We start from the raw sequence: 21,257 nt of genomic DNA, 5'->3' as shown, positions 1-21,257 counted from the left end.
GATGCCTCCAGTGCATCCATCCCTCCACCCGCGCATCCACGCTGCCTTAACACCGCGGCCCCTTCCCCGCGGGAGGGCGGAGCGGTGCCGAGGCCCGGCCCTGCCGGCAGAGCGGGGCGGGACGTGCGGGGCCGCACGGCTCGGCCTCAGCCGCCGCCGGCCGGGGTGAGTGGCAGCGGGCGGGACGCGAACTCGCGACTCTTGGGCTTGCGTGAGGGCCGGACGGCCCCGCGGGCGGGCGGGCGGAACAAGACCTGAGGGCCCGGCGGGCGCCGCCTCCGCCACCTCCCCCTTACCGAGGCTCCGCCCGCCCGCGCTGTCTGTCCCCTTCGCCCTTCTGCGGTCCGGCAGATGCACGTAGGCTCGCAGCCCGTCGCGGCTCCGTCCCTTCATTTTCCCCACTCTTCTTAAAATGCCGGCGGGCAGTCGGGTCCTGGGAGCTGCCTCGGGTTAGCAGCGCCGTTCGGAAGCGTCGCGTAAGTTGAATGTCGGCCGAAAGCCCTGCTTTGGAGCAGGGCTGATCTCCTCCGTTCTGAACAAAAGCGGTGATCCCGGCCCGAGGGTCTCGGGTTGGGGATGATTCCGTGTTCTGCAGGTGCAGGAGGAAGCCGTGACGAACACTCGCCCCTGGTTCTTTAAGGAGAGCTCCTCACAGGAAACTGGCAGAAATACGCACCCTGCCTGGGCCGCTTATGTTTGATTTATTTCCCCCCAGGTGAAACACTTCCGACGGATCCTGATGTGTCTCTTTCAATTTACCGCTAGAAGGTTGGTTTCCCAAGCGCATTGTGGACTTAAGGCCTCGTCTTCAAAGAAACAGAAGTTTTGCTTGGAAATGGCCCGTCCCAGTTCAAGTAAGACTTGTATTTGCTTTAGCACCCCGGACAGGTTTTTAAGGTGGAGTTGAAGTGCTAGAAGATTTCGTGTGCTAGGTGAAATCCATGGCTTAATTCAAAATGCTTAAAACAGTGTGAAGTTGCTTTTTTTGTCCCCTAGGTAGTAAAATTACCTATGTCTGTGTTCTGTATAGTTCCAAAAACCCTTGCAGTCAGCATAGTTGCAACATGAATGCGTTTTTAATGTTTATAATTTATGCACATAAGTATGCAATGGTTAATTGCATTTCCCTTTCATAATCCTAATGAGTAATAAAATTAATTCCTCATTTCTTTGTACAAGAATGGGCCTCAAGCATTTATAACAGCTCAGGAGCTGGGTAACCCAGGAGCTCTGTTCAGGCCACCCATTGTAGCTTGTTTGGGGGTATTTTGGTTTCGCTTTTCAATGTGAGAATGTGCCTTAACTTGAAAACTGCACACAGGTACAACAGCAACCCCCCTAATGTCGGGTAGCTGAGGCAAACTTGCTTTTTCTGCTGCCTTGAGCATCAGCATTTGGCTGCTGTCAGAGATCTGGCTGGGAGGGCTTTTGGCCTGAGCTTTACACATTTGGGCTTGTGAGCTTAGGTTTGCAACAGCAGGTGGGACATCAGAATAGCAGCGTTCTCTGCCCCATCTGTGCTGTGGGTCTTGGGACCTCTCCAGTGGCTCTTTCTCCCTACAGGAACTTTCCTACCTTTGGGTGGGCTTCTTTTTTTTTTTTTTTTTTTTTGGTGGGGGGGAGGTTTGTTTTTTATTTGAAAGCCCACCTAGTAAATTGTGAGGATTAGGGTTGTGGTGAGCAGCTGAAAGTTTAGCTGGAGGCTGCTCATTCGTGGGATACTGTAGGAGTCCTTACTGAGGCCAGTGTTGTTTAACACCTCCATTAATGATCTGGACAATGGACCAGAGTGTATCCTTAGCAAGTTTCCACCTAATATGAAGCTGGGAGGAGTGATTGATACTCTAGAGGGTCCTGCCCCTGGGGAGAAATAGCCCCAGGCAGTAGGACAGGCTGGGGTGACCAGCTGGGCAGGAATGTCCCTGGGGATCCAGTGGACACCATGTTGGCCTTAAGCCAGTGATGAGCCCTTGTGGCAGTGAAGACTCCAGGGCATCTTCTCAATCCATAAAAACACCCCATGGTGTTTGTCTGCTGTGAGGGTGGTCAAACAATGGACTGAATTGTGCAGGAAGGTTATGGAGTCTATCCATGGAGATATCACAAGCCACCCCAAAGGACACTGTCCAGGCCAGTCTGCTCTGGCTGACCCTGCTTAAGCAGAGGGGGTTGAGCAAGACAATCTCCAGCGGTCCCTTCCACCTCAGCCATTTTGTGATTCTAACTTGTGTTGCTTTAAAATTAATATCTGATGTAAACTGCAAGAGATCTTTTTTTGTCTGTCTATAACCAACCTGTTCCTTTTTAATCTTGTCTTGACTCACATAAAAAGGCAAAGGAAATTTTCCATCTTTTTCCCAAACTACTTTACCATGCAGGGAAAAAGTTGTGGGAATAACACATTAAAAAATACAGTTGCAAACCTAGAAAACAGGAAAAATATATAAAAAGAAAATGTGTTTTCTCAATTTACCTTAATTTTGAAGTTGATACTTCATAAAAAAAAAAACACAACCAAACAAAACCAACAACAAAACAAATGTATTTTTTTCATCTCAGGATCTTATGTAATAATTAGGAAGCAAACTGTTCCTGGGTGGTGGTGCCAACAGTTGTTATTGGGGTAGCATCTAGTGTGGGGGTTTAATTAAAGGCTCTGCCTTTTCAGTATTGACTGTAATCACATTAGCACATGTTGCCCTGCTGAGCTTGCTCAGACACATATTTTGAGGATCTCCAGGAATTGCCCTTTAAATTCCAACATACAGAAACTGAGGAACCAGTTGGTGTTCTGAAATTAAAGTCATGGGAGGTGTGCATGGAAGTAATTTCTGGACATGTAAGTGTGGCCTCTTAGGTCAGAGTGTGAGCACCTGAGCAGCTCCTTGTTTTCCCTGCCCTGGCACAGACATGGCTGATTTCCGAGAGGTGTTTGCCAAAGCCAAGCACATCGCCATCATCACCGGAGCCGGGGTCAGTGCCGAGAGCGGCGTCCCCACCTTCAGAGGGGCTGGAGGCTTCTGGAGAAAGTGGCAAGCCCAGGTAGGTACTGGTGGCCTGCGCCTGCGCAGCCGTGCCTCTGTCTGTCACACAGCTGAGTGTGGAGGGTCAGGAACAGCTGGGGGAGGAGGGTGGAAGATCTCCCACAGCAGTGCAGCAGGGACAGAGTTCTCCCTACAGCTGCCTCTGCAGCTCTTCCCTGTGCCCTTGGGGATCTGCTTCTGTCCTTCTGTTTATCAGTTGCTTGAGAAAAACAACTTTTTTTCAGGCAGCTCTGGGTCTTTCTGCCATCCTTGTTTTCCTGCAGTTCAGCTGTTTGCTCATCTTTTGACACCCTCACTGTTTACTTACCATGTGGGACCTTTCCTGCTTTAAACTCTTAAGAGTTTAAAAACAAACCAAAATACCAAAGGAAGAACTGACAATAGAAACTGGTTGTTTTATTTTAATCTTGGTGTCTCATAACACCCTTTAAAAATGTATTTGGGCCTGTTTTATTTTGGGGCAGGTTAAGTCTTCCACAGGCTCTGTCTCTTACGCTGGAATGATCTTGCCAGTGCTGGGAGCCACGGGGCTGGGAGAGGAGGTGGGAGCAGACACTGGGAGTACAGCTAAAAGCACCAACAATGTGAATTCTACAAGGGCCTCATGAGTCTTATCCTGCTTTCTTTGTGGTTTTTAATTACAGCATTCCTGAAAGATCTGATGAAGTTGAAAAAACGTCAGAGAGATGAGTTTTTTAGATTTTTTGACTCTAAAGATGAGTTTTTTGCTTTCATTGACCATCAATTCAAATAAAGCATGTGTGTGTACAAATGCCTGGTCCTGCTGCATCAGAAACTTGAATTCAGTGTTTCTGTGTCAGCAGAATTGTGCACTGAGGCACTGGACTGAGCTGCACCTTGTTTTTGAGAAATATAAGGCAAAATTAAAGTTGCTGTGAAAAGCAGCTTCAATTTGACCTGCACGCAAAATACAAGACAGACTCTGGTTTTGCCAGTGGGTGTAATTTGGCTTGTGTTACACTTAAATTAAAACAGAAAAGAAATCCCTAGCAAAGGAAGTATATTCATGTGATGCTGAGTTTTATGGCTGCTGTGGAAGAGAGAGTTGTGGGTGCCAAAAAAAGGGTGTGCATTGGAATATCTCATCTTGCTTTGTGCTAAGCTCCCAATAGTTTGGTAGGGCAGCACAGAGTATGGTTGGAGTGTAGTGTGAGCCCACATACCACACTGTTGCTATGAGTTATTTCCTCTTTTGGTCTGACACTTTGACCAGACACCCTTATAAGGGCTGTGGAACAAAATTCTTATCAGCTGCATTTGGTTATAAATTATCTGCTTTTGATGACCCTGTGATGCAGGCAGCAGTATAAATGGCAGAGATCCAGCAAGCTTCATCTGAACATTCTTTTGTTGTAGGATGACCTGTTTTGTCTTTTGCAGGAGCTGGCTACTCCAGGGGCTTTTGCGCGAAACCCTTCCCGTGTGTGGGAATTCTACCACTACCGGCGGGAAGTGATGCTGAGCAAACATCCCAATCCAGCCCACATCGCCATCGCGGAGTGCGAGAAGCGTCTGAGCAAGCAAGGAAGGAGCGTTGTGGTCATCACTCAGAACATTGATGAGCTGCACAGGAAGGCAGGCACCAAGCACCTCTTAGAAATTCACGGTAAGAGTTGGCTCACAGGCCAGGAGACCGGGGTGGGGAGTGGGAAGAAGGGAAAGTGGGATAAGTACAGAGATAAAAGAATTTTGTCTTTAAAACTATAATAACTTGCATAAAGTTATTTACAATAACACCCTCTTCTCTTTTGGAAGTTGTTTCAGGTACTTCGTAGCCTCTCTTTATTCCTCTCCTTAGAATCACAGAATCTCATCTTTCTGTTTGTAATGGAATCTGACAGTACACAGGAACTGGTTCTGCCTTCTCGCTTGCACAGTTTTCCGCAGATCCACTTGAATTCTGTGGCTGTGACACCTGGCTGATTTCACTTAGAAAAGGGGAAAAGAATCCCCCCAGGATTCCACTGTGTGGTAGTAGTGGTGTCAGACTGCCACCAATAAAGGGTGTATTGGCAAGCCTGGCCTCACCAGCCCTGGTGCTTTTCCTCTGTCCTGTAACAAATGTTATGTTTTTATTAATGTTACATTCTGTCTTGTCCTCACTTGTGCAGTCCTTGGCTACAGAAGGACAAAGGGACTGGAAACAGTTGAGATTCCCTTACCTTTCTTTCCCTTTTCTTTCCGGTCCTTCCCCTCTATTCCCTGTAGTCAGTGGAATTCTTTACTCCCACAAAGTGCCAGGGGAGCACGAGGCAGGTGCAGCACCAGGGAGTCAGTGGGGCTTTGGGATCTGATGAAATTGTAGGTGTGGAGAGAAAGGAGGGTGTGGAAACACCATCCTTGGAGGTGACCCCACTCATTTCTCTACTCCTCAGGCCCTGCCACAGGGTGGAAGTCTCCCAGGACAAAGACCCGTCTTGGTCCTCCAGCATTCTCATGCTTTTTAACTCGAGTATCACTAAAGGTGTAAATGGGATTTACCACCACCACTTTTGTGCTTTGGACATAGGAAACCTGCATAAGCTGTTTTGCAGTTGCGGACCCAGTGATGCAGCCTTGCCAACAGTTTAATTTTGGTTACTTGTATTCCTTACAAAATGGATGCAGATCTTAGTTCTTGGCTATATTGCACATCTTGACAGCATGTTAGTAATGCTACAGAAGTTTTTGAGTTTTGCATGGAACAACATGGTGTTGACCAGCATATTCTGTTTTTTTAAGAAAATGTTTCTGATGTAAGAGGAAAAGCAATAAACAGAAATCATCTTCCTCAGTGATATTTTAAATTATTATTTTCCTGCAAAATATGTTATGGGACTGTGTATTACTGATGTCCTGAGGCAGACCAAGGTGACACAGTGGGACTGTCTTTGCTGTTGCATTCTGTAGTTACCCACAAGGTACAGCCTCTAAGGTCTGTAAATAGAGGCTGCCCTGGATAAGCACAACCACTTGCCTGCACAGCCACACCTCAGAGCCATCGCTTCATCCCTGATGTTTCCTCTTCGTGTGTTCCAGGTAGTTTATTTAAAACTCGGTGCACCAGCTGTGGAAACGTAGCTGCGAATTACAAGAGCCCGATCTGCCCCGCATTGGCTGGGAAGGGGTAATCCATTCTTTCTTCCACCATTAAAAAAGGAAGTGAGCAGGGGGATGGGCCAGGCATATACTCAAAGATTTTTTAGGGTTTTTTTTTTCCCTTTACATTTCACCAGACCTTTAGATAGTTACATAATAATTGTCGTGCCTTTGACAGTCTTGGTCAGCTTATTACAGTCGCTCAGCTCCAGGATAATTCTGGAAAAATTCCTGCCTGCCTTGTGTGTGGTATTTTAGGATTGTAGTAGGTGTTTGAAGTTGGCTGATGTTGCAAAGTTTTCTTGATGGGAGAGTGTGCTTTAGAGAATATAAAGATTTTTAGAGAATGCTATGTTTTTATTAATCTATAAAGTACATTTTGTACAGCTGGAAATGTATTTCCATTTTGTAACTACAGGGCTCCAGATCCTGACACACAAGATGCTGCAATTCCAGTTGAAGACCTTCCTCAGTACGTATGGACCGCTTTGTTTGAGCTATTACCTCTTCATGCTTTGTGCACCTCAAAGCTTCATGTTACTGTTCACATTGTTTTGGAAGGACATTCCACGGGATTCCACAGGAGACAAAGAACTCTACCCCAGGAAACTGAGTCTAAAGTTACAGGGGCATCAGACAAGGAGTGTGTAGAAGTTACCATGGTGCTAAAGGCATCGCATGTTTGTGTACTTGAGCACCAAGATGAAGCATGCCCAATTTCGTGGGGTTTGTAGGAAGTGAAATAGTAGGAGAATTGCAGCAAGAAAATGAGTCCTACAGCAGTAAATGCTTTGTTACTTTGCAGGTGCCACCCACTGTTAGGCTGAGGTCCCTCACAGGCACAGAATGTTGCTTTTTTACACTGCCTGAAGCTTTGCCTTAGCTAGTAGCAGGTGGAAAAAGCCACTGCATTTTTTATCTGATTCCTAAGGAAAGAGAGGCTAACACAAGGCTTCTGTCTTTTGGTTCATTTTCTCCTTAAAACCCTGTTAGCTGGTTTGTTAAAGCTGATGGAGGCAGAGTTTTAACTTTAATGCATTTCAGGAGCTGAGTAAGGGGAAGGCACAATTAAGTATCTGTGCTGAACAACTGTTCAGCAACCCCTTCCATGGGATCATGCAGCACATGTGTACTTCCAGCATGTGTGTACCATGGAATGAGCTGCCTTCTGTCCAGCAGCACATGGTAGAGGAGGGTGTGGGGAGGGCTGTGAAGGAGGAGAGAGAATGATGGCAGATAAGACCTGCCCAAGTGAGAATGAGAATTGCTTTGCCCTTCCGCAGCATAAAGCACCCCGTCAGCAGCGTGATGCTGTCCTGTTGTGGTGTTTGAACAGGTGTGAGGAGGACGGCTGCAAGGGGCTCCTGCGGCCCCACGTCGTGTGGTTTGGCGAAGCCCTGGATCCCGGCGTGCTCACGGCAGTGGAGAAGGAGCTGGATATCTGTGACCTCTGCTTGGTCGTGAGTGGTGCTTTCCTTTACCTGTCCTCTGAACCAGCAGGGAGGCCATGCTAAGGATGTGGCACCTCCTGGCTGAAGCAGATGCATCTGTGCTTCCCTGAGGGACCTAAAAGCCCCAGAGGGACTCTCTAGTGTCCAGTGTGAAACATTAAAAGACCTTGCAGGTTAAAAATGTACACACATTACTCTGAAGTCAACAGGCACACAGAGGTTAGAGATGAGACAATGTTGTTTGGCTGTTGAATTTCACTCCCCCTCTATTCTGCTCTGGTGAGACCCCATCTGGAATCCTGTGTACAGTTCTGGTGCCCCCAGCATAAGGACATAGAACTGTTGAAGCAAGTCCAGAGGAGAGCCATGAAGTTGATAAGGGTACTGGGAGCACCTTCCCTATGAAGACAGGCTGAGAGAGTGGGGATGTTCAGCCTGGAGAAGGGAAGGCTCTTGGGAGACCTTAGAGCAGCCTTTCAGTACCTAATGAGGCCTGCAAGGAAGCCAGAGAGGGACTCCTCATCAGGAACAAGGGGTGATGGCTTTTAACTTAAAGAGAGTGTGTTTAGATTACATATAGGAAGAAATTCTTTACTATGGATGCCCCATCCCTGGAAGCGTTCAAGGCCAGGTTGGATCGGACTCTGAGCAACTTGGTCTAGTGAAAGGTGTCCCTGCCCATGGCAGAGGGGTTGGAGCAAGACGATCTTCAAGGTCTCCCAATCCAAACCATTCTATGGTTCTAATTTCTCAAACAGTGAAAAATACAATTATTTTGATGCACAGTTTAAAAAGAAAGTAAGTTATAATGTGCTGCTTTTTTGCAAGGTGGTTTATATGCCACTTAGGTTCCAGATCCCTAATCAAAACACTTGCTTAGACTGTTGTCTTCCATTTACAGAATGATCTCAAGTAACAGAAGGAACATTTTGTTGGGTTTTTATTTTTCCTCAAGATGAAGTGTACCATTTTGTTTCTTGGATGTTTTTTCCATCTCCAGTTACAAACGGGTTTCTTTGAGCTGCATCAGAGGAACAATTCCTGATTGTTACACTCAGTTAAATAGCTACATCTGCAGTGGCACTAGTCACAGATACCGATTCGGTTTACTTTCTGTAGGGATTTCCCAGGATTCAGTGCACATGTAGTGTTGTGAAAAGGGCTCTCACCTCGGGGTTGGGTTGGTTTGGTCTGTTTGAGTGCTGTCCTGCTACCCTGGTGACTCCTGTCCCGCTGCCCGCAGGTCGGGACCTCGTCCGTGGTGTATCCTGCGGCCATGTTCGCCCCGCAGGTCTCGGCCAGAGGGGTCCCAGTCGCGGAATTCAACATGGAAACCACTCCAGCCACCAACAGGTTCAGGTAACGCTGCTCAGGCAAACAGCCTTCAGTCCCCTCCACCCTGTCCTTTGCATCCAGCTGCTGAAACGCTGGGTTTAGACAAATACGGGCTAGTTTCCCCCCCAGCGCTTACGAAATACTAAGTTTCTGTTAGTAAGTAAAAAAAAAAGGATTCTTCTTCCATGGTGGAATTTTCACTGAAGACACAAACCGTATTGTTTAAAGGGTGAGGCTGGAGACTGTCCCTACGCCCTACAAGGCCTAAGCCCCTCTCTCCTCCTCTTCCCTCCCTCCCTCCCTCCCTCCCAGACTCGCCAGGTAAAGCAGCGATCAGAGGGATGCTCCGGTGGCTGCCAGCGCCCTAAACCTGCCGCTTCCTTCCAGGTTCCACTTCCCGGGCCCCTGCGGGACCACGCTGCCGCAGGCGCTGGCGCGACACGAGACGGAGATCATCTCCTGAGCCCCGGGATCACCTTCGGAGCGCCGGGAGCGGCCCCGGCGGGGCCCAGCGCGGGGCGGGCGGGCCGGAGGCGGCGGCGGGACTCGTCCCCGCGGCAATAAAGGGGCGGCGGCGGGGTCCTCCTCCGGTGTCCTGTGTCTGTGCGCGCATCCCGCGGGGCGGGGCGGGCCGGGCGGGTGTCCCTGCGCTCGGCATTCCCCGGCGGAAGGCGGGAGCGCTTCCGGGGCGGGCGGCGCCGCGGCCGCGAACATGGTGCGTCGGCAGAAGGCGAAGGCGGCGGCCGGGGGCAAGCGCAGGGCTCCCGCCGCGCTCCCCAGCCCGGCCTCCTCGTCGGAGGACGAGGCGGACGAGGCTCCGGAGGAGGTGCCCTTCGGCGTGGCGAGGGAGGCGGCCGAGGCCGAGCGGAAGCTCGCGGGGGAGGCGGCCCGGAGGTGCGGACACGCCGGGGCCTCCCGCTCCCGAACGGCGGCTCTCACACCAGCGGTTTCCTCCCCTTACCCCTTCGCTTAGTCCCGCTCTTCTCCCCTTTCACCGCTCTTACCTCCCCCTTATCCCCTCGCATATCTCTCTTTAAACCCCCCCTCTTACCCTCTTAGCCCCCTTTTTACCCCCGTTCACGCTTCTTGCCCCGTCTTATTCCCTCCTTTATCCCTGCTTATTTCCCCTTGATGTCTCCTTTCCCCATCTTACCTCCCTTCTTACCCCGCCACCCCTCTTACGCCTCCCTGGCATCTTCTCTCTCTTTATCCCGCCCTTATCCTCCTTCACCCCTCTGAACCCCTTTCACTTTTCCTATCCCTTCTCCCTTATCCCTCTACTTTGCCCTCCTCACCACCTTCTTTGGCCTTCCAAGCCCCTCCAAGACCTCGTTCACCTCCTTTATTCCCTCCCGTAATCCCCCTTCTCGCCACATGGAATACTGACAGTGGCTCCCACCTCCCCGCAGGCACCGGGAGCTGCTGAAGGAGAAGCGGCGGCGGCACCAGGAGCTGTTCGCAGAGCAGAAGGTACCGCGCTACCCCGGCCGGGCTCCTGCGGGCCCTGCGTGTGCGTGCCGGCGGTGCCCGTGCCCGCCTGACTCCCCTCTCCCCCACAGAAGCGCAGGCTGCTGCCCGAGGCCGTGCTGCAGGAGCTGCAGGAGCTGCAGGATGTGTCCGCACGGTGAGGGGGCCTGGGGAGGCGGCGGTGGGTGTTGGGATCCCTGTTTCCTTATCTACCACCCCTGGGGCAGCCTCTTCTGGTCCTGGCTTGGGAGGCCGGACTGGAAATGGGGGTTCTGTGGCTTTGGGTAAACGAAGGGAGCATGAATTGAAGAATAACTGTTGCCTTCCCTTTGCTCTGCAGGCCCGCTGAGCAGGCTGTGGCAGATGACCCAGGTACGCTACAGCTTGCTTTGCTAATGAGGTGCACATCTGGTACTTCAGGAGTTCATTCTTGTGCCAGAGCTCCAATGGGGAGCTCTGGTGAAGAGACCTTATCCAAGTCTTAAACATGAACACAGTGGACAGAGTGCCTTTTCCCCAGGAAAAGAAATACCTGAGGAAAAAATTCAATCTAATTCTTAATTTTTACAGAAATCACTTGCTGTGCAGTGATTTCAGTTAAATAGCCTGACATGTTTAAGAGAATCATGGGCAGGTGTTAAAGCAGAAAAAGCAAGGACTACCAGAGGTGAATTAATATTTAGCCTGTGTTTAAGTTACAAAGGCTATTCCTGGGTAGAGTTGTTAAATTGCCGCAAACTTTATATATCAAACTGCAGTTTAATAGTATCTGTAGAAAATTAACTTTTTTCAAACTCAGAATTATAAAATCAAGAACCTAGTGTTTATGCGCGCATTCATCTGTATTTTGTAGGACTTCACAAAATTATTTAAACAGTTCTCTCATCCAAACCTCACATACTGCTGTATGCTGCAATTGCTACTTTTTCTTGCTTTTATTTAAACGAGATCTGACATAACAAAGACTTGAGCTGAGACTTAAGCAAGACTAAAGCTAGAGCTGGATTTCCCTGTATGGGTTACCTGTAGCTGTTGTGTTGCACTGAATTTTTGTCCCGTGATGAGTCCCACTTAATTGATGCCAAGGAGGAGGAGGAAAGCTGAATAGCAGTACTTCGGGCTCCCCTGAGCATATATGTCTTCCCCTCCCTCTTAAAGCTGTTCTTCCTAGTCAGTGCTTCTGGAAAATGCTGCTTGTTTTAAATCCTGTTTCTGGAACCTGTGACCGGTTTTGATTTGTAACGTTTTTGGGAAATTTCATTTGCGAGTTACTCTAGGTGAAGAACTTGACGCTGGGGCTGTACAGCTGGAACAAGGCCAAGCTGAAGCGCAGGAGAAGAAAGGCAAGAGGAGAAAGGGTGCCAGGTAAGAGGAGGAGATGGCTTTGCCTGGTGTGGGAAGGGGCATCACAGCAGCTGTTCTGTCACTTCATGGCTGTACCCTCTTCTGCAATTTATGTTCCCTTGTCCTTTGATTGAAAGCATATTTATGTGCTAAAAGCACCTTTAATAGCTTCTAGTTTAGCATATATGTGTGTATATATATAATTTTAATGTATTACAGGTACTTAACTGCTATGAGATAGCTGGGCAGTCATAAGCACAGCAGTACACATTGTGTTGTGTGCTGCTACAGGTGGGGTGGTTGAGCACCAAATTCCTGCATTTTAAGCTGTTTTTCTCTCTCCTCTTTATTTCCTTGTCACTGATGGCTCTAGACAGTAACTGCCCTAGGTCCTGGTAGGATGAGCTCAGGATGGCCAGGAAAACTACTCAGGGTACACAAATGCATATGACAACAGCTTTAGAGTATTGGTCCAGCTTTTTATTTTTTAATACTGCCACAAAGCTCATCTGGGTATCAGAAACCATCACTGGCTGCTGCAGCAAAGCTTGACAGCAGCGTCTGTTGTTCTGGATCCTGTAACCACAGTGCAGGGATTTACATCTCTCTCTGACTAGGACAAAAGGGAACTACGTGGCTGTGTGCTTGAAAGACCACAGTGTAACAGGCCTGCACCAACAACTCGCCAAAGACTTCCTAAATGCTCAGCTCTATGGGCCACACACCAACCGGGTACAGGGTAAGCACTGCTGCTTGGCTGGGTCTGGATCGAGCCTTGTCTGCTTTCAGCTTGGTGATTAACACTTGTCTCTGTTTCAGCAAGTGAATTTTTTTCCTTTGCAAACAAGAGAGACCCAGTCAAAAAAGCTGCAGTTCAGTTTGTGGACAAGTCTTGGGGTGAGTACAGAAGGTCATAGTAGGTACCATTTTCTGCATATGTGGCTAAAAGTACACTTGAATAAAATCAGGGTTTCTGTGCTAGAGCATCCTGGCTTGTGATTCTCTTAACTCCAAGCACCTGGAGAGTAAGGAAGGGGCAGCAGGGCACTGCAGCCTCAGTGGGTGTCATGAGCACACCCCTGGGGATGGTGTATGAGACCCAAGTTGAAAAAAAATTACTTAATTTTTGGTATGTTAAGAGACAGCTCGTGTGCTAGAACCAGGGCTGCTCAGTGAAATAAATACTTCAGTAGGTGTTGTTTCAGCCTCCAGTCTGAGCTGTTGGAAGGCATTTCAGATGATAAAGAGGGATAGCAAGATCCCAGGACATCCGTGTGGTGAGCACAGGGAAGTAACACCCATTTCTCCTCATTTCCATAATGGATGGGGACAGGCTCACAGCCACACAATCTGTAAGGCTCATGAACACCAGAGGAAAAAGTTACTGATCCTTAGCAAGCAGGGCCTGCTTTCCATCTGTGCTCCATCACTGAAAGCAACATTGTACCCCCCCCATCCTCCGAAGGAGCCTGGTGCACAGTGGGGTACTCCTGGCCAGTGGAATGCACCCGAGGCATATAAAACACGTTAGAAAGTTTATGAGTGTTTGATGTGGTTCTGTTCTGAAATGCTGCAGCAGCCAAGGGATTGGCTACTCCAGGGCATGGGCAAAGAAAAATGGTAACTAACAGCTATTTGTTTGTTTGTTTTTTTAAGGGCAAGATAAAAAGGAAAAAGCAGCAAGGTTTAAGAAACGTTGGCTGGCAACACAGGTTAAAAATGGAGTCTGAAGACAGCTTTTTCAGAAGATGCTGCTAAGGACTTTTAGTGACAGTTGATCTCAACACAACACAGGTGTTTTCTGCCCCCTTCATCATCACTTTGCTTTCAGCTCTAGCCAGCAGAAGGCTCCAAGCTGTGCCAGATCAGACTTCCCTGTTCTCTCCCCCTGGCAGAAGTTCTTGGGGAAGCTACAGAGCAGCCAGGCCAGTGTTGTGGAACACCAGGTGCTAGGGCTGGGCTTGCTGAGCTGCCTCCATGAGGCAATGCCTTTGCAGAGAATAAAGATGAGCAATGTTCTACCTACTGTTGTGGATGCTGCATTCCTTACAGCAGGCAGTTATTCCTGCCGCTTCAGTGACTCGTGTCCCTAAGGAAAGGCTGTACCCTAACAGCAGAATCATTAAATAAGCTCCCACAGCAGGACACTTCTCTCCAGCCTGATGCTTACTTTCCAGCTGTAAGGGATGGGATTTTCCCCATCTGCAGGGAGTCCTGAGCTAGCTTCCTGCTAGAGTCACTCACTGTGTGGCAAGAACAGGGCAAAGCCTTTCACTTGGCACCAGCCCAGCTCCCATGGGGAAGTGGCAGCCCTGGCTCCAGGATGAGCCACTCCCCTCGTGCGTCTCCACAAGAACCGCTGGAGCTCGAACAAGACAACGTAGCATACACGTCCCTGCTACCGTGGACGTAGGTGTAAGTTTTTAATGGCTGGTTAATTATGATATCACTACATTTTATTGCAATATAGTACTATTTAAGCACTTTTAAAAATGCAAGGTGTACAAAGATTAAATTAAGACTGTAAATTGACTAAATATTTGGTTTTTATATAAATAGGTCATAACCACACTGTGTTGACATGTAATACTGTTATAATACAACAGTTAAACTGGTGAGCCTACACAACAGAAGCTGTCTGTAGTTAAACAAGGAAACAAAGTTGAAAAGACCATGTTAAAACAAAAAACTACTAAGATCAACAGGTTGGGATTGTAAGTAGCAACAAACATATTCACTCAGCTCCTGAGTAATTCAAGTTTTACAGTACACATTAAAAAATATCATTTCTTCCCATCAACACTATATATCCAAACCATTTGCATTTTGCAAATTACACTGATTGAACTATGTAACAATGGGGGTGGAGGTTGGCAAGTCATCCTGCTTGACGTTTACATCACCCACATGCTAATACATCCATGTTTTCTATTCTTCCGTCCCACCACAAGGTAGCAGGATTTTTGGTTTGTTTTGGACAATCGTTCAAAGGATTGGTACTTGTCAATTTGGATGTCTGACGTTACCAGTGATATTTTCAACTCTTAGTTGTCTAAGAGGTTTAAAGATGGAAATCTTCTCCTAACACTAAGTTAGAAATCATTTGCATCATGCTGTAAACTAGGAAGCAACATAAAGCGACAGACTTGTCCTTAGTACATAATTAAAATTCCAAATTCCAGTCAGCAGAGCTGGTCTGCTTTCCATGTTGAATATGCCACAACACCTTTCAGACCTTCAAAATGCATAGCTAGTGTAGGTAGTCTTCCACTGTGGCGAATGCACAGGATCCAATTCCTGACCGGGCCATCAATCCTAGACACTGTGACGCCTGTCCCATGGCAAGGGCAAGTGGGGGTTGCTTTGGCAGATTGTGAGTCTCTGAAAAAGAATCACAGTGGCAGTTAAAATACCTGAATCATTTCACAGTAATACAATGAAAACTTGACATTTAAACTACTTTAAATCATTTGAAAAGTTTCCTCTTAGAGCAAGACAAAGCAGGAGTAACAAAGTGACCGTGCACAGTACCATTATTGAACAGGCCCATTTTTGTTCTGAACTACAACAGCAGACAAGTACCTGTTACTTTACATACCCTCCAAAAGTATCCCTCTCGTCCCAGAAGTGTACCCTACACTACTAGCCCTATGGTGGAGCAGCAGGGCCACCTGTGTGGGACAAGAGGGAGGCACCCTGAGCTTCCTGGGCGGGCCACACTTACCTAGTATTGCACTATTCAGCACAGAGCACACTGGTTCTCTTTGTATGGGGTCGAGCTGATTTCCAACAGGGCTGCTCCAGGGATCGGAATATGCAAGTAAACTGAATGCATCCTGTGGGAAGATGATTTTATTACAGCAACATGCTACTAGTGAAAAGATGGGCTATTTTGTTCAACTATTTTGATTCAAAATCACAAAGGTGACTGTCAGTGTCAACACAAAAAGACAGAAAGAAATTGTGACAGGACTGTTTCCATTTAGTGTTTTTTCCCAAGAGCAAGGCAAAAGGTAGCATTATTTTACTAAGTGATGGAGTAAGAGAAAACAGACTGAAGACTGCATGCAGTCTTTGGCAGGAGAATTCCAGAGCAGTCTCAAATCAAGGCAAACTAATTAACATGCAGAGTACTAATGACACAGCACATTTTGGGCACCTCTACCCTTGCAGTTCATTTATCATTAGAGACAAAACCAGAGTTTGATTCAAGAGGCCAAGTTACGTGGTCACAAGTGAGAGGAAGTGCTAGATTAATTTCCGTGTTTAACTGTGTAACAGCACAAAATTATCTTCCCTGTGCACATGCTACACCACAGCTGACCAGAACACCTGCTCTGAGACAAGTGAAAAATGGCAGAAGTTAAAGCACAACAGTATTCCATCAGCACACCATGCTGTGGGCAGTTCCTGCTGGGCAGCACCTTTACAAGAAGATTAAACATACCTTGAGCATTTTCTTATTCACTGTGTTTTTGCCACATTCTCTTCTTAGCTGCTCGCTCATTGCTTGCAATTCTCTTCCAAAATGGATCATCCTTTCAATGGCTGCTTGGCTGCCACCACATAGCTGGCGTCTTAACTGACTTGAATCTACTTCTAAAGAAATGATATCGTCATCATCACCACTGACAGAGCCGAGGGTAACAGCCTATGGATCTACAGACTCTGCACTGGTTTCATTCAACCACAGCTTGCCTGCCCAGAGGGACAGCAGGTCAGCCAGAGACCCTGGCCCCACGTGCTCCTGTACCACACACACTGCAGAACTGCTCCTTACAAACATTTAAGAGACCTGGTTAACTATCAGCAGAGACTGTCACAGCACGTGCTCTTTATTTGCAAGGGGTAATTTTAAACTAACTAGAAGATAAACCAGATTTTACCCTAAAATTTTAAAGTTAAAAAAAACAACAATGAAAGTCCACACAGTTCCAACTTTCTTAATTATTTGGCATTGCATTTCTAAAGATAAACCAAATTGGGAACTAACAGAGGGTAAGAAAATGCCAACCTTCCTCAACAGCCATGATGGATTCTGCTACAAGACAACCATTTAGACTGTTCATACCCCTGACAGAACACATTATCTTAGTCATTTGGCTATTTCAGGCTTGTTTTGTAATCAAGCAGGACACTACAACTGATTTCTTTACTGTTTCCTACAATATTCCCCAATACTAGTGATTTTAAAACATATTGATGCAGCTTATGAATAGTAAACCAACACTTAGCTTCTTTGAAAAAGAAGCTTCTTAAAAATTTACATCTAAAGCACCACATTTATAAAAAAGGCATTTATCCATTCCTTGTCTTTTTTCATCAATGGAATCAAGTTTTAAAATGAGCATTTTGACAGACTCTTCAATTACAAATCCACTCGTCTTTCCCACTTTAACACTGCTATTTAGTGATGTAATTTGACTACTATTCCAAAAAAGGATTTTTAACTGGCCACTTTTTTTTTCCTTAGATCTATCACCTCTGGAAAATACCTGCCTACTAAACCTTACATACACAGCACTAAGAAGAATATATAAATATTTTAAAAAATGAAAAACCACCAGACTCAAACTGGGTGGGGAGTGTGTGTGTGGGGAGGTGTTAACAGTGTAGGTGAAGGACCCACAAGTCATCAAGTAGTGGTGTTTGTCCCTAGCTCAGCCTCATCTAAGACACGACTTTCCAAAGGCAGGGGACAACTACATTACAAAAAACACAACTCACAACTACATTACAAAAAACACAACTCCCTGCCCTGTGCAGCTGATGCATGCCTGTCACAGCAAGTCTCTGCAGAAGAGGCTGCAGGAGAGCGAAGGACCTGTTTTGCGTTTTCTGTCACAGAAATAAGGTCGTTATTATCCATTTTCAAAGTCTAATGCAGGGAAAATGGTCTGGCAGCTTGCATTCCTCCTTGCAGGGCTGTAACAGAGTGACATCTGCTGTTCCACAGTTACCTGCATTTCCCAGCAAAGCTGCAGGATTCAGCAGCAGCAGCACATGCCCCGGAACTGGGAAGTGCTCACAGACCTCTGCACGCACTGCTGCATTCTGAAGGTCTCACATTTCACTTAAACTACACTTTAACTGACATCAGCTTAAATCAATTGTTTGAGTACCAATTCTGCAGCTGCACAAAGGGCAAGCAGAGGGGACTTAAAATACTCATTTGCTACCAACATCAACAGGCATGACAGAGTATAAAGCATATTATGTAAAACAAACTTAATTTTTAGCTCCTAACTATATAAATTGGTATTTTTTGGTGGAAAACATGGGGAAAAAAGTTAATTTTTCATTTTTTACATTTCCCAAATAAAGCTTTTGAGCATTAAATAACAGCATTTTACATTTCAATATGAAAGATTTAGAATTCCTACGCTTACTGTGGAGCACAAAGATGCCATGAGAACCATGAATGGGAAGAGGGAGAAGCAATTTCCCAACTCAAACACAGGGTGCTACACAACCAGGTGCTTCTTCTCAAAGGTACTTCCTTAGAAATGAATGCTAGTTTCAGTAGCCATGAGTTACCCATTTCCCCTGTTCTCACACTGATACTGGACTGCCTGAATCAGTGGTTTTAAAATTTACATCTAGTAATAGCAAAACAAACAAAAAATTCAGATTTGAGCTAGTAACCCTAATTTTCAAGTTGGGAAGCATTGCAAGTAAAAACATAACCTTGTTGCCATCACTTAATAAAAATGTAAGAAATATCACTGCAGACCCATTTCTGTGTCACATTCTTCCATTTCGTGATCATGTTTAGAACTACCATTTAGGAAGCCATTGGATGAAGTCTCAGCAACCCCATTGGAGTAGTGATCTGTTTCCATGTCTACATCATTGCTGAAAAGAGAGTAATAAATATCAGTTTTACTCATATTTAAATACTTAGGTTATCTTTACAGCTTCATCACAGAACTTCTTCATCTTAGCTACTGAAAAGCTGCTGTTAAATATTACCAAGCTAGACCACAGTTTCTTTGATAGCAGCTGGTGATACCAGAGCACCGTGTGAAGTTTTAAGGCTGTCTCAACATTAGTTTTCAGTAAAATACTATTTCCAGATGCTGAAAAATTAAACATGTCCTCCATTACTCAGGACTATAGCACTTTCTAAGTACACACCAAAAAGTTCTTACCTTATTTATTTAACTGTATGTACACACAGCTGAAGAAAATACATTGAGAAAATATACTACTCCCACTTTTTAATACAGTTAATATTTATACATAAAAAAAATAGTTAAGTCAATATACATCCTACTTTGAAAATACCATAATCAGGTAACTAATTATTTTGAAAAAAATGTGTTTTCCTCTTATTTACTCTGTGGAATGACAGAGGAAAAACAAAAAAAAGAAAGCCCCAAAGCAAATGTTGAGTAAAGCAGAACACTGAAGAGACATTCAGTGGCAAATGCAGAGCATTCATCTCCTCACCATTCAACTCCATTGCTTCCAGCAGCTCACAGAAGTGCTTTTAGAAAATGCCAGTGTGGCTTTGGGGACTGAGCTTTGCTGACAGTTGCATCCTGGCCTGTTCTATTCCATCATAGAGAACAGCAACCTAAAACCTCTGTCAAGACCAAATAGATTCAATTTGGAAGTTTAATATATTGCTTCTAAGCAACCAAAAAATACTCAGCTTCCTTTGGGGAAGGAAACCAAAAGGCTTCTCTGACTGGGCAAGAACACAGCCAAGGAACTGTCTTCCTCTGTGAAAAATCTCCAAGTTGCCTGGACGCTGCCAGGCCTTTTGGCAGAGGCAACTGCTGATGCAGACAGAAATTGTGGAAAGTTAAAAAGTAAATTGTTACTCTTATCTTTTTACCCATTATCACTATTCAACTAAAATACATTTGGTTATCACCACCAAATCATCACATCCTTGTGTGGTAGGTTTGGGAATCCATTTTGGGCAACGCAGCTGAGTGCTATTGCATTTCACATCAGATTAGGTTCTGCTGCATCCATACAAACCAGAGCTTAATATGTACCGGTTATGAATAACAGTATTAACCCTGGTTAACAGATTTATTTTCATTCTCTGAACTGAAAGCGTTTACACTCATGACAGTGAGTGGAGGTAGGCAAACAATCCTGGTGTATACAGTGAAAGGGAATTCACACTTCATATGAATCTCAACTGTGCTTACTTTGCAGATACTGCCACAAATGGACAGTATCTGGAGAACTTTTCATTACCTGTGTGCAACACACTTAAATCAGTGTCAGTGGCTTCAATTAAAATCCCAAGTGCCAAAGAGCTAATTAACCTTCACTATGCAACTTCAAAATTGACCATAGCTATAGGCAAAGTAATTTATTTTTGTCCACTACATTTCTTTAACCCAACAGGAGAAAAAGGTCTATTGATCTTGAACTGCCAAAACAACCAGACATCATAAGCTGTTGGCTCCTTACACCATGTTTCAACTGTACTTGGGGGGAAAAAAAAAATATCAAATCCCACTGGAAACTTTTCCTGCCATGCAAACACAGAGAAGACAAGCCTTAATGTGATTTAGAAGCATCTAAAGTTTATTTACCTGGAATAGCTGTTAACCTGCTGTGATCTGGATACATTTATGTTGTTGAGCTCTGGTACATTCAAGCTGGTGGTCGTGTGTTTACTGTGGCAGTAAGACTGATGCGCTTTATTTGATATTACTCCATTACTGCAACTACTTTCAAACCCTGCAAGAAAGTTTTAGTAACTGTTGTCATTAAGCGGTACTTACAGGTAAATTTGTAGAAAAAAATTAAATAAGTGTAGCATTTACTGACCAGGAACAAATATGCTAAATTTGCCACACAAACTCAAGTACGACACACCTTCACGTTTCAGGTATTTGAACCTTTAAGGCTTCTAAAGTGCAGAAGTTAAGCATTATTTAACAAGTACCAACACAGACACAAAAAGGTTTTTCCAGTTGTATTAATATACTGGTAAAACAGAAAACTGTATTAATATGGAAGAGTTTTTTAGAAAATCTTTTCTAGGCCACTGTAATCATTATGAATAGAAACAAATATTATTAATTCCTGATCACATAATTCTTTTGATAAATGTGCAGTAGAATTCAATGCTGAATACTTTGCACGTTGCTATACTTACACCCAACCTCCCTCCTTTATCATGTAATTATTTTAATTGTTAATATTGTGCTTTGCTAAATACAATTACATCAGGCTGTGAAATTATGATGCCTAGCTAAAATCTCTTCTGACTCTTTTAAAATATAACAGGAAAACTACCATTTGAGGCAAACATGTAATTGCCAGTTCCATCAAACCAAGAGCTCCCTAGTATGTTCTAAAATAGAAACAGGTCACAGGAAGGGCTTATTATAAAGAAAACAGCTGCTGCCATTTACAAAGTCCCAAACATCAATTCTAATAATACATTCATCAACCTGCCTCTATTTTCAAAATTACAAAAGTTACAGATACTTTCCACAATCCATCCCAATAACCACCTGAAGAACAACCAGAAAGTTTGAGT

General features: G+C 45.4%; 3 protein-coding genes across 6 annotated transcripts in view; 2 read left to right on the top strand and 1 right to left on the bottom strand.

Moving 5' to 3' along the window:
* The first annotated feature begins 345 nt into the window (after positions 1-345).
* On the top strand, positions 346-9,514 carry SIRT5 (sirtuin 5). Its single transcript, XM_005525260.3, has 9 exons — positions 346-476; positions 716-854; positions 2,909-3,042; positions 4,446-4,671; positions 6,084-6,171; positions 6,562-6,615; positions 7,480-7,603; positions 8,838-8,953; positions 9,317-9,514. Exons 2-9 carry the CDS (start codon positions 740-742, stop codon positions 9,390-9,392), a joined length of 933 nt encoding a protein of 310 aa, XP_005525317.1. The 5' UTR covers positions 346-476; positions 716-739; the 3' UTR covers positions 9,393-9,514.
* A 12-nt stretch (positions 9,515-9,526) lies between these two features.
* On the top strand, positions 9,527-13,761 carry NOL7 (nucleolar protein 7). Of its 2 annotated transcripts, none has more exons than XM_005525343.3 (8): positions 9,527-9,823; positions 10,339-10,399; positions 10,489-10,553; positions 10,737-10,768; positions 11,665-11,761; positions 12,358-12,479; positions 12,560-12,637; positions 13,397-13,761. In XM_005525343.3, the coding sequence occupies exons 1-8, from the start codon at positions 9,642-9,644 to the stop codon at positions 13,468-13,470; spliced, it is 711 nt and encodes a 236-aa protein (XP_005525400.1). In that variant the 5' UTR covers positions 9,527-9,641; the 3' UTR covers positions 13,471-13,761. The 2 variants fall into 2 exon arrangements, with proteins under 2 accessions (XP_005525400.1, XP_014110012.1); XM_014254537.2 differs by having other exon boundaries at positions 9,532-9,823; positions 11,674-11,761.
* Positions 13,762-14,146: 385 nt separating this feature from the next.
* RANBP9 (RAN binding protein 9) overlaps positions 14,147-21,257 on the bottom strand; it is a 38,257-nt gene continuing 31,146 nt past the window's right edge. The window contains exons 10-14 of one of the 3 annotated variants that reach the window (XM_005525344.2): positions 20,302-20,449; positions 18,474-18,595; positions 16,188-16,339; positions 15,465-15,576; positions 14,147-15,121 (exon numbers count right to left, since the gene is read on the bottom strand). In XM_005525344.2, the coding sequence (XP_005525401.2) occupies positions 14,991-15,121; positions 15,465-15,576; positions 16,188-16,339; positions 18,474-18,595; positions 20,302-20,449 (665 nt within the window). In that variant the 3' untranslated portion in view covers positions 14,147-14,990. The remainder of the gene's footprint in view (positions 15,122-15,464; positions 15,577-16,187; positions 16,340-18,473; positions 18,596-20,301; positions 20,450-21,257) is intronic. The other 2 variants (XM_088067271.1, XM_088067273.1) reach the window with 2 other exon arrangements.

Source organism: Pseudopodoces humilis, chromosome 1, assembly GCF_049639895.1.
Source record: "Pseudopodoces humilis isolate 2021_Gansu_Grassland_sample_001 chromosome 1, ASM4963989v1, whole genome shotgun sequence".
NCBI classification, from domain to species: Eukaryota; Metazoa; Chordata; class Aves; order Passeriformes; family Paridae; genus Pseudopodoces; species Pseudopodoces humilis.
The sequence above is the reverse complement of the archived record's forward strand: the minus strand, read 5'-3'. Positions and strand labels throughout refer to the sequence as shown.

Coding starts and splice junctions, on each gene's coding strand:
- SIRT5 (XM_005525260.3), top strand. CDS start 740: ATGTGTCTCTTTCAATTTACCGCTAGAAGGTTGGTTTCCCAAGCGCAT. Junction 855..2,908: donor AATGGCCCGTCCCAGTTCAA/GTAAGACTTGTA, acceptor GCCCTGGCACAG/ACATGGCTGATTTCCGAGAG. Junction 3,043..4,445: donor GGAGAAAGTGGCAAGCCCAG/GTAGGTACTGGT, acceptor TGTCTTTTGCAG/GAGCTGGCTACTCCAGGGGC.
- NOL7 (XM_005525343.3), top strand. CDS start 9,642: ATGGTGCGTCGGCAGAAGGCGAAGGCGGCGGCCGGGGGCAAGCGCAGG. Junction 9,824..10,338: donor GCGGGGGAGGCGGCCCGGAG/GTGCGGACACGC, acceptor ACCTCCCCGCAG/GCACCGGGAGCTGCTGAAGG. Junction 12,638..13,396: donor GTTTGTGGACAAGTCTTGGG/GTGAGTACAGAA, acceptor TGTTTTTTTAAG/GGCAAGATAAAAAGGAAAAA.